This window comes from Melospiza georgiana, chromosome 3 (genome assembly GCF_028018845.1).
Source record: "Melospiza georgiana isolate bMelGeo1 chromosome 3, bMelGeo1.pri, whole genome shotgun sequence".
Taxonomy (NCBI): domain Eukaryota; kingdom Metazoa; phylum Chordata; class Aves; order Passeriformes; family Passerellidae; genus Melospiza; species Melospiza georgiana.
Window position 1 is genome coordinate 15,998,107 of NC_080432.1, and position 13,556 is coordinate 16,011,662.

Consider the following 13,556-nt stretch of genomic DNA (forward strand, 5'->3'; position numbering starts at 1 on the left):
GGAGAAATGTCTATTAGAGTGATCTGAGGTACATTTTCTGTCCAACCAAGCCATTGTTTGTGCACTTAATGCAAACAAGGCACTGAACACCTGCTTGTATCTCTGAGCACAGTTAGATAAATGAGTGTGCATCCCACAAGGAGAAGATTACACTGATCATTCCTCAGACTGGATGCACTCTCAAGAAAACTAAAAGTATAAATATTCTGACTATGTGTAGCTGGGAACTGCCCTGATTTTAGTGCTGCAGACTAAATGGAAAAACCCAAAATATATCTAAGCCAAAATATATCTAAGCTATCACTACCTGGATTTTTCTCAGATGTAATGCAGATTAGCATATCAAAAACAGAGTTTTGGGGTTTTTAGGCAATGTGCACTAATGGGATATCAGATCAGCCCACATTAACATCCACACAAAAGCAGAGAAGCCAAAACATGACCCTACTGAACCAGGCCAGCGAGCACTACCATTTTTATTACCCAGGCCTTGTTTCCTCATAAAACAATAATTAGCACATAAAAATCAGCCTTCCACAGGCAAAATGACAAACTAACAAAGCTTCCTCAGCAAATAAACAAATGCATTACAACATTTTAAAAATATCTGAGGCTGCTTTAAAAGCCAAGTTGAGAGGTTAAAAAATGGGACCACAGAATGCAAATTTCACTGAGCTGGATGTAACACAGGCCTGCTCTGAACCCTCAGACCTACACACGTGGCTTTGTCTGGAGCTTTAATTTACTCCTTGGGGGCACAAAACCATTTCTGCTGCCATAAGAGCAGGAGGGGCCCTCTAGCAGCAGGAACCCCCCCAAAGGCCACACTCACTGGTCTGGCAGGACGGCGTTGTCGTTCAGGGTGAGCTTTCCCTGGATGCCATGGCACAGCTCCGGTGGGATGTCCACTGCCTAGGGAGGAAGGTTTCAGCTGCAGCACCTCAGACCTCCCATCTCACCACTTCCCCTGAGCAACAAGTGCAGCCTACCTCTGTGTTCTTGGTCTTGTACTGCTCCACGATGAAGTCACAGAGGGGATGGTGCTTCCCGACAAAGAGAACGTCACCGCCAAGGCTGTTCCTCCTGGCTGGAGAAATGATGGGAATGGGGCAAGAGTTCAGGGGAAAGAGGGAAGGAATGCAGCAAAGCAGCAAGGCTGTCCTGGTGACACCTCCACAAAAGCCAAGTTTCACTGTGATTTAGGAGAAAGCTCAGAGAACATAGGAAAGACAATATCTACAAGAGCAGGATGTGTCTGGTCCCAAGGACAGCTGGCAGGCAGTAAAATAATGGGAATCTTGTGTTCAGTGGAGGAATGCTGAATTTAGAATAGAATAACACTGCAGATACAGACAGAACAGATAAAAAACAACCCCAAACCCCACACAGCTCCACATTTTACGCACAAGAACCAGATGTTATTTCTGTACAACAGAGAAACAAACATCAGCCTTTATAAGCTGAACAAGTGTTACAAAACAAATCAACTGAGGATCACCAATTACCAGCAGCATCCCTGAGGAAGAGTCTGTCAAACTCAACCCAACCAAACATTCAGGACACCTTCTTCATTCATTTACGGTGAATTTCATAGGTGGCAACAAAATACCTCAGTTCTTTAGCCCAACACCCCAATTCTTTAGCCCAACACCCCAATTCTTACTCTCTTCAGGAGTGAGGTCAGGGTACACTTTCTCCAGGGCAGCTCTGAGGCGTCGCTCATCCACAAAGGGCAACAAGGCCACACCTGGCAAAACCAAAACAGAGTTTCCTCCCACCTGTTGAAAAAACCCAGAGCATCCCCAAAAACAGACACCAGCATGGCAAGCTCTGATAAGATTCCTTAGCCAAGAAACAGCCAGAACAGTGTGAATCTGAAGGAATAATATTTTTGCTTCAGAAGTCAGATCTTTCTGTGGCTTTATTCAAACAAAACCTGTTGCACTCAAATTGAAAACCTAAAATTTTAATTGCAGTGTAAATTACACCCCTCCACAGAATCTGGCAGACCTTGGAAATTAACATTCTTTAAAGAAAGGAAAAGTTGCATAAATGCTGTAGCTCTTTTTCCATTCATTGTATGCTCCAAAATATTTCTATACTCCCCAAAGTATTTTTGGCACAGTACTAATGAGCCACTGATTGTGCAGAACAAGATCCATTAATTAAATGCAAAGGAGACAAAAGACAATTACACACTGAGGCTGATAAAAAGAGAAGAATGATTACTCTAGTTCAGGACAAATGAACAAATCTAGAATGCTGAAATTACCAATAATCATTGCCAATCCAAAACCAGTTACTGATTCGTAATTTGCTCTTCATACTAATTTCTTTACAAAAACACACCTGCTGTAAAATACTTGTCCCCACAACAAGTAACATAAGTTACCTTTGTGCAGCATTTCTCACTAAGATAATTTTCTAATTTCTTTCTATTTTTACAGGTTTTTAAGACTAATGTCTAAAAATTAAAAAGAGGACATTTGAAGTTTCACCTTGCCAAGCATACTTCTTCCCATTCAAATCAATAGCAAAATCTTCAGGGTAGAAGTCAATGATGCTTGATTCCTGGAATTGGAAAAACAAAAATCACCCTTAAAGCCAACTTTGACACGGGTTCAGAATGTCATGTGGTGCCAAACAGAAAGGCCTTTGATAACAGAAACAGCTTTCATTAAAAGCTATTTAAATACAAAGTGAGGATGGGCACTTGTACTACTCAGAGATTTAAAACAAGAAATTGAGGAGGAGAGAAAAATAAGGATAAAGAGAAGAGCTAATCAGGGTAAGTTATCTGCTCCCCAACTAAGTTTTGGAAGATTTCTGGAAAAAACTAAGCCATCTGAAGTGTAAGATAGCTGGGAAATAACATCTGAATTCCAAGAAATCACTTTTAAGGATTTTGAAAAAATCCTTGCAATCTTCCAAAACCTTTCCCTCCTGGTCTGCAGCATTTCTCTGCCTGAAGTGAGAAGCAGCAGGTCCCCCTCACACCAGTGCAAGATGACCTGAGCTTCCAGAGACAGGAATAAATACAAGAGGGATTCTCACTGGGTCTGTCATGAGTTTCCTCCACGTGGGTGGCAGGAAGTTTCCACTGGCGGCCGGGAACACCCCCATCAGCTGCTCGAGAGGCTTGAACTGTTGAGAACAGACAGGCAGGTGTGAGACTCTTGGAATGAGAGGGCAGATGAGCAGTGAATGAGTTGATAAATCAGAAGCCCTACCGGTTTGGAGCCCTTCTCAAAGTCTGAGGGCATGTCTGCAATGCCCTCGAAGTCCGAGGCAAAGGGAGCGTAGTGGAAAGGGTAATACCAGTTCCAGGATGCACAGCCCTGGTGGGAGACATAAAAATCAGCAAATGAAAATCATGCAGCCCAGTCACTAAACATGACAACGTGGCAGAGAGCAGTTTACACCCCTGTTTTCCACAGCAAAATCCCAAAGTTAACTTGGGGAGGAGGTGTGGGAGCAGAGACCCCAGCACACCCTGCTGGGTGTGCAAATGTGAACAGTATTTGCTGCAGACGTGCTGAGAAGCATTCTGGTTTTCACTGGTGCTCCTCTCTCCAGCACCAGCACTGCTGCACACTTGGAGTAGCACTTTGCTCTTCCCCTCTCCTTCTCCTGCCTTGAGCAGTGGGGAATACAAAGTGTCTCCTCAGAAGGGAGAGAATCAAGCAAACTCAAAACACACCAGAACACCGTGCACCTCCTAAAGGAAACATGGCTCCAGAGGGTCTAAGTCAAGCTTTCACCTCCTCAGCTATTTTTCTTAGCAGCACCAATTGAAACAAAAGCCCACTACTATTTTGACTTCTAGTTCTGAACGATTAAATGTCAACAAGGCTCCTCCAGTGATATTTTTGGTATACAAGTACAGCACCTATAATTATTCTCTGCAGTCCCTTGGACGGACTTGGAATGTTTCAAAAGCCAGGTGGATTGCTTTCATTCTCCTTTCTCTTTTTTTCCCTTTTTCCTCCTCCTCTCCAAACAGATGTCTAGTGGGACATGCCCTGCATTATTAGCTTTCTGTAGGAACAGAAAGGCATCCAATATATTCTGGCACAAGTTTTATGGACAGCCAGCAGTAATTACTGGAGTCAATTTTTATTATAGTGAGAAGAAAAGAAGAAAAAAAGCCATACAAGGATCCTCGAGCAAACCTATTTTGAAGTTCCCCTTGCCCAACAGCTTCCTAACCTCATTTCCATATCAGCAGGGAGTGATTTTCTAGCTGCTCCATCCCCATACAACAGACTGGAATGGTCCTGTGCTCTTGTACCACTGAAGGGGACACTTTTACCCACAGCTCACCTGAAGGCTCATTTCTACCCCTGGAGGCAGATGGGCACATAGAGAGTTGTGGGAAAATACTCTGTCATGATTAAAAACCACAGTTTCCTTGTGCATAGGATCCTGAAAATTCCCACCTATAAAGGCATCCAGGTGACATCTGTCCTTCACAAAAGGAGGTCATGCACACAAGGGTGGGGGGAACTCAGCTTCCCTGCAGACAAGCTGCACCAGAGCTTGCAAACTTTAAACTTGATGATTTTCATCCCCCATAACAGATGAGTCAGAGCTCAAACAAGGAATGGCTAGAGCAGGAGGGAAGAGGATACATTCCCATTTTGTTCCAAGGGGGGAGTGAAAAAACCTATTGGAAACTGCATTTTGTAGGCACCTGAGGAATCTGTCCTGCCTGTGCTCCCAGCTGGACAGGTGGCAGCCACTGAGGAAAAATACAAAGTCTTAAGAACACAGCCCTGTGTGGAAGCTCCAAATTCCTGCTGAGACAGGACAAACTCCCTGGGTTGGAGCACACTGTGCTCCCAGGTCACACAGCCAGTCTGACTGACTTTGCCTTCAGGGCACGGAGCTCCTCATTAACCATCAGTCACCATGGCCCACTAATCTCTTGCCAATCTGACATCTCAATTATCAAAAGATTTAAATCTGACACAGATTACTTCAATCACAACACACTTCATGGAGCAGCATTACAATCTACAGAGGAGACTGACAACTCTCTCCCTTGCAAATTCTTACTGGCATTTCAAGGGCTTTGCTCTTGGTTCTCTCATTTCGGCACGTGCAGTGTCATTATTTGTGGGAAAGGGAAAATAGCAGCGGTTCTTGCTGCACCAAGATATGAGAACCAGAATTCTGGAATCACTGAGGCTGGAAAAGACCTCTGAGATGAGAGTCCAACCTGTGACCAATCACCACATTGTCAACCAGATCAGAGCACTGAGTGCCACATCCAGTTGTTCTTTCAGCAGCTTCAGAGATGGCGAAACTGCATTCAAACCCCCAGTGTCAAACAGAATGGGCACACATCTGTTTTACACCTTCAAAAATCCCCACAGCTTTTCCAAAACGAGCAACAGACTGAAACAACTTCAGACCAGAAACTTTGAGGTACCTGATAATAATATCTGAGAACCCAGCAAAGCCCTTCCACGTAGGACTGCACAACCTTGCGGCGGAATTTCTCATCGGACGCGTCCACGTCGAATTTGTTTTTGTAGTAGCGCTGCTTCCAGCCAGTCTCCCACAACCTGCAACAAACCAGGCACAGGCAACATGTTAACATGGATGGGCACCTCAGCAGATGCACGTCTGCAGGTCTGAATTACACTGTAAAACAAAGCCACTTGCTGCTTCAGTTGCCATCTATATACAGTTTAAATGAAAGCAGAAAAAGCGATGCTCAGCAGCAACAGAATAAAATATGACTGTTGGCAGAATTGACAGTTTTCCTGTTACCTCAAATATAAAGGCAAGCAAATGCATAACAATTTCTGTTCTGTTCAGACAAGCTGTGATTACCAGAGGCACTTCTGCCCTGTGCTTGCTGCCTCACATCAGATGAGCTCCCTTTCACATAGGATTTTCAGTCTCTCAGGCCAGAGGTGGACATTGGGAGCACAGGAGCCAACCAGGCCACAGTTCATCCTTCCTTCACACAGCTCCCCCTCATGTCTGTCCACAGATGGGGCAGGGAAAACAAACACTGGCTCCTCTTTCACACACGGGCAGTTGCACCCTTCAGCTCTGCTGTATCATGTCAGCAAAGAACCAAACTGGTTAAACCACATAATCCCTTAATCGTGATTTGTTTTCTTACATGGAATTTTATTCCAAACCACTCCAAGAGGTCACCTCAAGCTGACACTGGTCAGATTCTCCCAGAGCCCTAAATCCTGTGTATGGAGCTTTAGGAGAGAGCCACAATACATTCATGCTTCCTTACAGGATGCACATCCCTTTAGCTCTGCAAAGAGGATCTTTGCTTCTGTTTTGAGACAGTTGCTCAGGACACTTCCTAAATCCTTCCAAGACAACTCACACTGATGAGCAGGCAGAAAAGCCAAGAGATGCTTCCAAGACTTCCAGAAAAGCAGGTAAGCAAGAACAGAGCTCCTGGCACTGAAGGCTTGAGGGATGGAGTCAAGAACATCTGCAGGCTCTGAGCTGCCTGGCAGACAGACACTGGCATAAATTAAAAAAAAACCTTTCTGTGAGATAAAACCCATCTGCAGCTGACTGCAACAATTTGTTCTGGTTTCAAAGTCATTCTAAATACAGAATTTATTTTCACAAACAGTGTGGTCATATCCAGGACATCAATGCAGTTCTTTTTATTTACAATGGCAAGCACAGAATTAATTTCCACTCAGAAAAGGATATGAAAAAATATTCTGAGCTACAAAAGCTTAAACTGTGGTTGAATGTAGCACATCTTTTTCCTTGGCAATACCAACCCTGTCAGAACCACTGCTGCTTGTGAATCACCACAGTTCATTCATACTGTTCAAGCTTCTTTTAGCAGCTCTGCTAACACTCGGATGGAAATGAGATGGAGTAATATATCCTTAAAATTTATTATTTTATATAAAAATACTGCTTGATAGATGAAAAAAAAATCAGTCCATTCAGATATAGACACACTGGAAAGAAAATAAGAATGAGAGCATATAATAAGAATTGTGATATTGCTAGAGCTGATGGGCCACATAACACAAATATATTGTGATGACTGTGACCAGAACTCCACAAGGAAAGAACTCTGGGTAGATGTGGGCAGACTCCACAGAAAACAAACCCCTGTGGCTGCACTTCTCAGGAACAGCTGTAAAGGCCTTCACCCTCGATGCAAACAGTTTCACTGAAATCCTTGACCAATGCAGACTCACTGGTGGTTAATTCCCAGAAAATTCCTGTCTCAACCATCCCAGGCTCAGCCCTCCTGAGACAATGCAAGAACTCAGAGCCAAACCAGGGCCTGCTGCAACCCAAAGATGGTGGAGAGCACTGACAGTGCTGCCCACATGTGGGTTAAACAGCTCCCAGATTCCAGGAGCATTCCGCTCACATAATCAGGGAATGTCTCGCCAAGCTCGGTCTCAGAGGGAGCAGTGGCTGGGAGGCTGCAAACCTGCATGCATACTAATCTGGATACTTAGCTTCAACAGCCAGAGCTCACCCATCTCACTGGAATTTACTGGATATCTTCACCCTCCACGTTAATTACTGCTGGATAAAAAAAGATCACAAAAGCATCCGAAGGCAGCGCTGCACTGAGCTAAATGGCATTAATTAGGCTGCATCTATCTCAGCAATTTGCTAACAAAGTGCTACAAAAAATGGCTTCACCTGATATTATCCTCTGGCTCAGGTTCACTGTCACTGTCCTCAGGTTTCCGCTTAATTCCTCCTCCCAGGGACGGGCTGCTGTCAGGAGTCAGGCTGGTGTTGGGAGATGCTGAAGTTGTCTAGGGTCAGAATTATCAGAGATAAACAGGGGAAGGTTGGTGGAGGGGGGAGGAAGAGGAAGATTTGTTAGGCTTTTAAAAATGAAGTTAATTTTAACAGCTCTGTGATAATCACAAGGCTTCTCTTCAGCTCCAAAAAAACTCCAGGCAAAGGCTGCACAACCCATCACAGTCAAGGTGCAAAAGGGAAAAACATATCTCTGTTAAAAGGCAGGCATTGATGCACACAGGAAAAGTTGTCCCTGGCTTTGAGAAAGAAACAAGTGCAATAAACACAGTGGCATTTTTTAATCAATTCATATTCTGGATACAGTCCAATTTTGGAACACCACTGCAGCTTCTGCTGCAACTTCCTTTTGTGGCACTAGTGAAAAAAAGGTGCTTCCAACTCAGAACTGCCAGAAATACCCTGAGCTGCTTCACAGCTGGTCTCTAAAACTCCTCTCAAATTTATCTATTTTAATATTAGAACCTAAAAGAAATGTCTCCCGTTCCATAAAGGAACTAATTTATGTAACTCATGTGCAAAAAAGTTTTGAGATTAAAAGGGAAGAGCAGCAGAAATTAAACCTTGAAAAAGCACATTGTATTTAGACATCAGAGACAGAACACACATCTCTGTGATGAAAAAGAACTTTTAATCTGTTTGCTGTTTGGATGAAGATTTATACCAAAAAAGAAAATATCTGTCATAATTGTTATTTAAAGATAGCAGGACTTCTAACAGGGCACTTCTTTCCAGTTCTTCCCTCACTAATACCTTGCCCAAAACTTCATCCAAGTTTCTCCCTTCCCCAGGGAAAAGCATCATTCCAAGTAGAAATAAAGAAGACAATTTTATTCAAGCATGCTTAGAAAAATCACTTATTAAAAGCCACTTCCTTGAAGAATCATGTTTGAGGTGCCAGCTTTTCAAGAAAACTGGACAGAGCAGACAAAAAGGAGTAACACAGGCTGTAATTCCTTCCTTTCTCTGTGCAAATGCCTCTGAACATCCACTCACCGAGTTCTGCCTGTCGTGCATCCTCATCTCAAAGGCAGCTTGTCGAGGGTTACAGATTGCCTGAGGGCTGGATCGATTTCCCAGGGCTTGAGGGGAAAACTGACCACCAGGAATAAAGGAAGGCTGATCCCTCTGCAAGATAAACACAGACAAGGCTGCTGAAAGAGCTGTGATCTCCCCAGCACTGGGATGATGATCTCTCACAATTTTCAGATTAACATTATGGGGAAATGAATGCACAAAGACACATTTTTTGAATATGGAATAGAAAAAAAAAATCAACCTAACTTAATTTTTTAAGCTTTAAAGTAGTTACATACAAGGCAGAAAACACCATGATTACACCTGCAGTTCCAACATTCAAAAACTAAAGTAGACATTCAAATTCTTGCTAGTTTCTGCATTGGGTAAGGAATTCACTTACCTTCAATCTCTTCCTTTTTTCTTTTTGTCGTCTTTTAAAGTTATCCTAAATGAAGAACAAAGGGAAATAAAGTCAGTCATGGACACAGACTCCTTGGCAAATGATTTCATTATAATCCTCAACTGACCATGCCATGAGGTTTTTAGGGAGTGTTCTGAATAAGACATGGGTCAATTCCTGTGTCTGTAAATCCAACAGAAAGGGATGGAATTTTCTACCCTACCCTGAAAATCTATGGGGAAAAAAACCAGCTGGGTACCCAAAGCTCCAAAACTTTGCTAAGGATTTAAATGATCTACTAAATTTAGCTGCAGCCTTATTTGGGTGACAGCAGTGTTGAAGTATTCACCAGAAATTATAACAATGAAAATACAAATTCTGGGTATTTTTTCTTATTCTCCTAAAGGAGTGTCTCTGGCTAATAGTAAGTGATTAAAATCTACCTTCAAGAATGTCAGAACAACAACAAAGAAATTACATCATCATCTTTCCTCTTTTTGAAAATGCTGTCTTCAACTTCCCCAACAGCCAGCATGATCATCTGGACCCGCTGCAAGTTCACAAATCCGCTTTCAGTCAGGTAGCCCTGCAGGTCAGAGAATAACAGAGTTGAAAAACAAGCCTGTTTTGGGGCAAAGACCCAGATATTTTTAAAGGAAAAGGAAAAAACTCACCCCAGTTTTGTGCACCACGTTTTTATAGATGTTCACCAAGCGATCAATTGCTCCCTCCCTAAACACAAAGCACAGGGTGACACTCCTGGTAGTGAAAAGCACAAGAGCTGTTCTTGCAGGACAAGAACACAGATTCTCATCTACCTGATCTCCAGAGATGGCAGGTGAGGGAGGAAATCATTCCCCACAAAGAAGCACATGAAGACCCAGTCATCAACACTTCTTTCAAAATCAAAAGTGAAAGGCAAGCTGGCCATGGTGAGCTCTCTCTCCAAGTACTGCAACACACACACAAGCAACAGGAGCTCAGAGAACACTGCAGGGGTTTGGATGGAACTTATAGGGATTTATAGTTTTGGATGGAATTTATAGGGATTTATAGTTTTGGATGGAATTTTTAGCACCTCACCTCTCTCAGGACACACAGGCGGATGAAGATGAACTCTTGCTCTGAGACTGGCATGGTGTCGGCAAACTGATCGTGCTGAAAAACCAGAGGGGACCCACATCAGATCCAAGGGCATTCCAGAGCTTCTCCAGCCCTACTTGCAAGGTTTGCCTCAAGAGGAGTTGAGAGGGATCCAAAAACAGGCTCCCAAGCCCTTGTGCCAAGCGTGTATTTGGCTGCTTTGCACATCTGTTCAGTTACTGATTGTTTGTTCCCATTCAGTGGGAAAAACCCCAAACAACAAAACACCACAAATGTGGAAATCAGGTTTGGCATGACACTTTTGTATTTTTATTTCCAAGGGGAAAGCTAGGTATTCCCAGCAACAATTTGCACCATGCTTCAGCTAAAACCAGCAGCAAGAACAATTTGAGAATCTCCTTGTACACTACAGATTAAAAAAATCCTAGAAATAGCAAAATTCTTACCTTTCCTTTTTTCTCTCTGGGCAGGCCTTGGCAATCCTTAACCTCATGCCCCAGCTGGTTACAGAGAGCACAAGGCTTGGGTTTGTTTGGTTTGAACTCTTCCCTAATGATGGTGAAGTTTGGTTCGTGTGTAGCTAAGCCAAGCATGATCAGATCAGCTATCAAGCAAGGGAGAAAAATAAAATGTGATTAAGGATAAACATAATCAAGTTTTGGTTTTGTTTTTTTTAATGTTTAGAAGCAAAGTGGATTCTGCTTCAAGCAAGATACTGATGTGATTACCCAGGAACCAGAAGCAAGAGAGAACTCACCATCAGCCCCACACAGACAGTGGTGGGTGTTTGGGTCGTGGTTGGGTTGAGCTGCACAAAAGCAAATTACATTTTGTCAAAGTCATGCTAAGTAAGTTATTACTGAGTTTAACTTAAAACAAAATGTCCACATTAATTGGAATTTTACCTCTTTGTCTCCTGATGTAATCCATGATTTTATGCTCCCCTTCACCAGGAGCACTGGCATCTGACAAAATAACCTGAAAAGAATTGAAATAATGGCAACAATTAATATTGCCACAGGAAAAAAAAACAGTAACTTATATACTGAACACAGCATCTGACTTATGAATACCTGAAATTCTAACTTGTGGTTTGAGCTAAAATATTGTAATTTAAGATGAAATTATTTACAATCAAGAAGCAAGTGAAGACACTTTCACCTTGCTGTGTCAGTTCCAGGCTGAAGCTGACACTGCTGCAAATTCCACTGAAACGATCACGTCACATTTGATGCGTCCAATAAATTATCAGGGCAATGAAATGGGCACTAGAGAACTCCCAGATTCAGCTCATTGATGCACTGAAACATGATCTCATCACCCCCTCCTCACCCTGATGAGAATTAGTGTTTATAAAACCCCTGTCTGATGGGGGAATCAAGCAGAGCCAACTGCCCTCTAATTAGAGCACTTGAACAGCCAGCTCATGGCACACAGCACAGGCAGCTGCATTTCCTGCCTGCACTGCTCCTTGTGTGCAGCACACACAGGGCAGAAATGGGGGAGTGGAGTGGCTGGGCAAGAACAGGGGAGAATCACCCAGCTCAGAAAGGCAAGAAAGCTGGCACTTCTATTTTCACTGCCTGCCATTAGAGGAACAGAAAAATTGAGCCTGCTGAGGAAGTAATTACAAAAAAGAAACAGTGCAAAAGATACAACTACAATGTATCTTGACACTTCCCACAAAAGCAGAAAAAGTATTCCTAAAGCCCTGTCTCCCCATTATGTGAAATCGTGGCTTCCAGCAGCAAACCTGCTCCTTGTCCTTCAATGAAATCACAGCAAATGATGCTGGGAGATGGAGTTATCAGCCCACAATGGATCTCTGAAGCCTCAGAGGGATGTGTGGGCTGGCCTGCTGTTAATAACAGCTCACAGCCAGGCCAAGAGACAAATCTGTTAAATTTCTACTCTTCAACTGGATCTCAGCCCAGCCCAAACATCCCCTTCATCTCCCTCAAGTGTGAAAGTGGGAAACTCACTGTCAGGTTCTTCCAGCCCGGGTCGCTGTTCAAGCGGTCGGCGATGTAATAGCGCAGGCATTTAGCAAGATTGTCCATAAACTCAGTTCCCTGCAGAGGGTAGGAAGGAAAGGAATTAAACCAACATTCAGCCCCTAGAAATTGCTGGGTACAGGGCCAGGCCACTCACCGGGGTGATACAGTTGCTGTCAAACCTCTCCTTCACCTCCTCTGGAGGCAGAAAGCCACCTGGAGCAACAGAGAGCAGAGTTACATCCAGATGGAACACTGCCAACATTTCTGCATGGCAAAACCCAGACAGCTCCCCTGGGAATAATTAACTCATTGAAACCAGATTGTTTAATAAAATTCCCACAAAACCAAACCAAACCAACTCTTATCACTGCATTATCTCCATCCTACAAGGTGCTGCCACATTTACAAACATTGTTACTTCAGCAAGGTGATTTCAAAGCCCAGCTAGCAGCAAACACTCCCCTCTCACTCCAGCTGTGTCACCACCACCCTCAAAGTTGCTCTGACTTTTGTTTCCTCATTGAATTTAGAGTTTCCACTGTCAAGTAACTCCCCTTGCTGGCAGCTTATTATCCCTGTAGAGGAGTATTTCCATCTGATCCCTGCTTTTAAGCCTCAATCCTCCTTTCATCAAGCCCTACAAACGTGTACTTCCTTCCAGAAGGGTTTTGGTTGTTTCTCACTGCATTTATCCCTGCTCTTCTGTTCAATTTATTTTCAAAAGGAATTAAGAGCACTCAACACAAACTCATTTCAGGCAGGAGACTGAAGAAGAAAAGATGACATTTTGTTTTGTCTCAGTTCTTAACTTTGGAAAACACAGATCCAGCCTTCTCCAAGCTTGTTCTCCCCTTCTCCCAGCAATGCACACACAGCCCTTCTCCAAACATAACTGAGGTGATCAAACAAGGTGATTCTCAAGGAAAAAACCTCTGATAAGGCCACTGCCCTACCTTTGGCCAGAATTTCTTGTCGGATTTTTTGCTTCTCCTCAGCAGCTTCCATGCCCTCCTTTGAGGCTCTGAATCTCCTGGACCTCTGTTGATTCATTTTGGCACGTGGGGCCTAAAAAAAGTACAGGAAAGCTTGGGTCACTTTTTGCATCTGGACAATCTCTCCTGTCCTGACAGATGCTTTGGGTCACAAGTTATTACAAAGAGTTGACCTCTCATCAGACCTACTGATGGCCAGGTTGGATGGAGCAACCTGTGCTGGTGGAAGATGCCCATGGGGAAGCAGGA

At 43.4% G+C, this 13,556-nt stretch overlaps 1 protein-coding gene across 1 annotated transcript in view; it reads right to left on the reverse strand.

Moving 5' to 3' along the window:
- The window catches only part of XRN2 (5'-3' exoribonuclease 2), a 32,479-nt gene that overhangs the window by 14,372 nt on the left and 4,551 nt on the right, over positions 1-13,556 (reverse strand). The window contains exons 4-23 of the mRNA XM_058021121.1: positions 13,269-13,380; positions 12,470-12,528; positions 12,301-12,390; positions 11,224-11,296; positions 11,076-11,126; positions 10,765-10,922; positions 10,298-10,372; positions 10,033-10,166; positions 9,889-9,946; positions 9,693-9,800; positions 9,215-9,259; positions 8,791-8,922; positions 7,669-7,787; positions 5,435-5,570; positions 3,231-3,338; positions 3,055-3,144; positions 2,499-2,571; positions 1,664-1,747; positions 990-1,087; positions 833-912 (exon numbers count right to left, since the gene is read on the reverse strand). Of these exons, the coding sequence (XP_057877104.1) occupies positions 833-912; positions 990-1,087; positions 1,664-1,747; positions 2,499-2,571; positions 3,055-3,144; positions 3,231-3,338; positions 5,435-5,570; positions 7,669-7,787; positions 8,791-8,922; positions 9,215-9,259; positions 9,693-9,800; positions 9,889-9,946; positions 10,033-10,166; positions 10,298-10,372; positions 10,765-10,922; positions 11,076-11,126; positions 11,224-11,296; positions 12,301-12,390; positions 12,470-12,528; positions 13,269-13,380 (1,883 nt within the window). The remainder of the gene's footprint in view (positions 1-832; positions 913-989; positions 1,088-1,663; positions 1,748-2,498; positions 2,572-3,054; positions 3,145-3,230; positions 3,339-5,434; positions 5,571-7,668; positions 7,788-8,790; positions 8,923-9,214; positions 9,260-9,692; positions 9,801-9,888; positions 9,947-10,032; positions 10,167-10,297; positions 10,373-10,764; positions 10,923-11,075; positions 11,127-11,223; positions 11,297-12,300; positions 12,391-12,469; positions 12,529-13,268; positions 13,381-13,556) is intronic.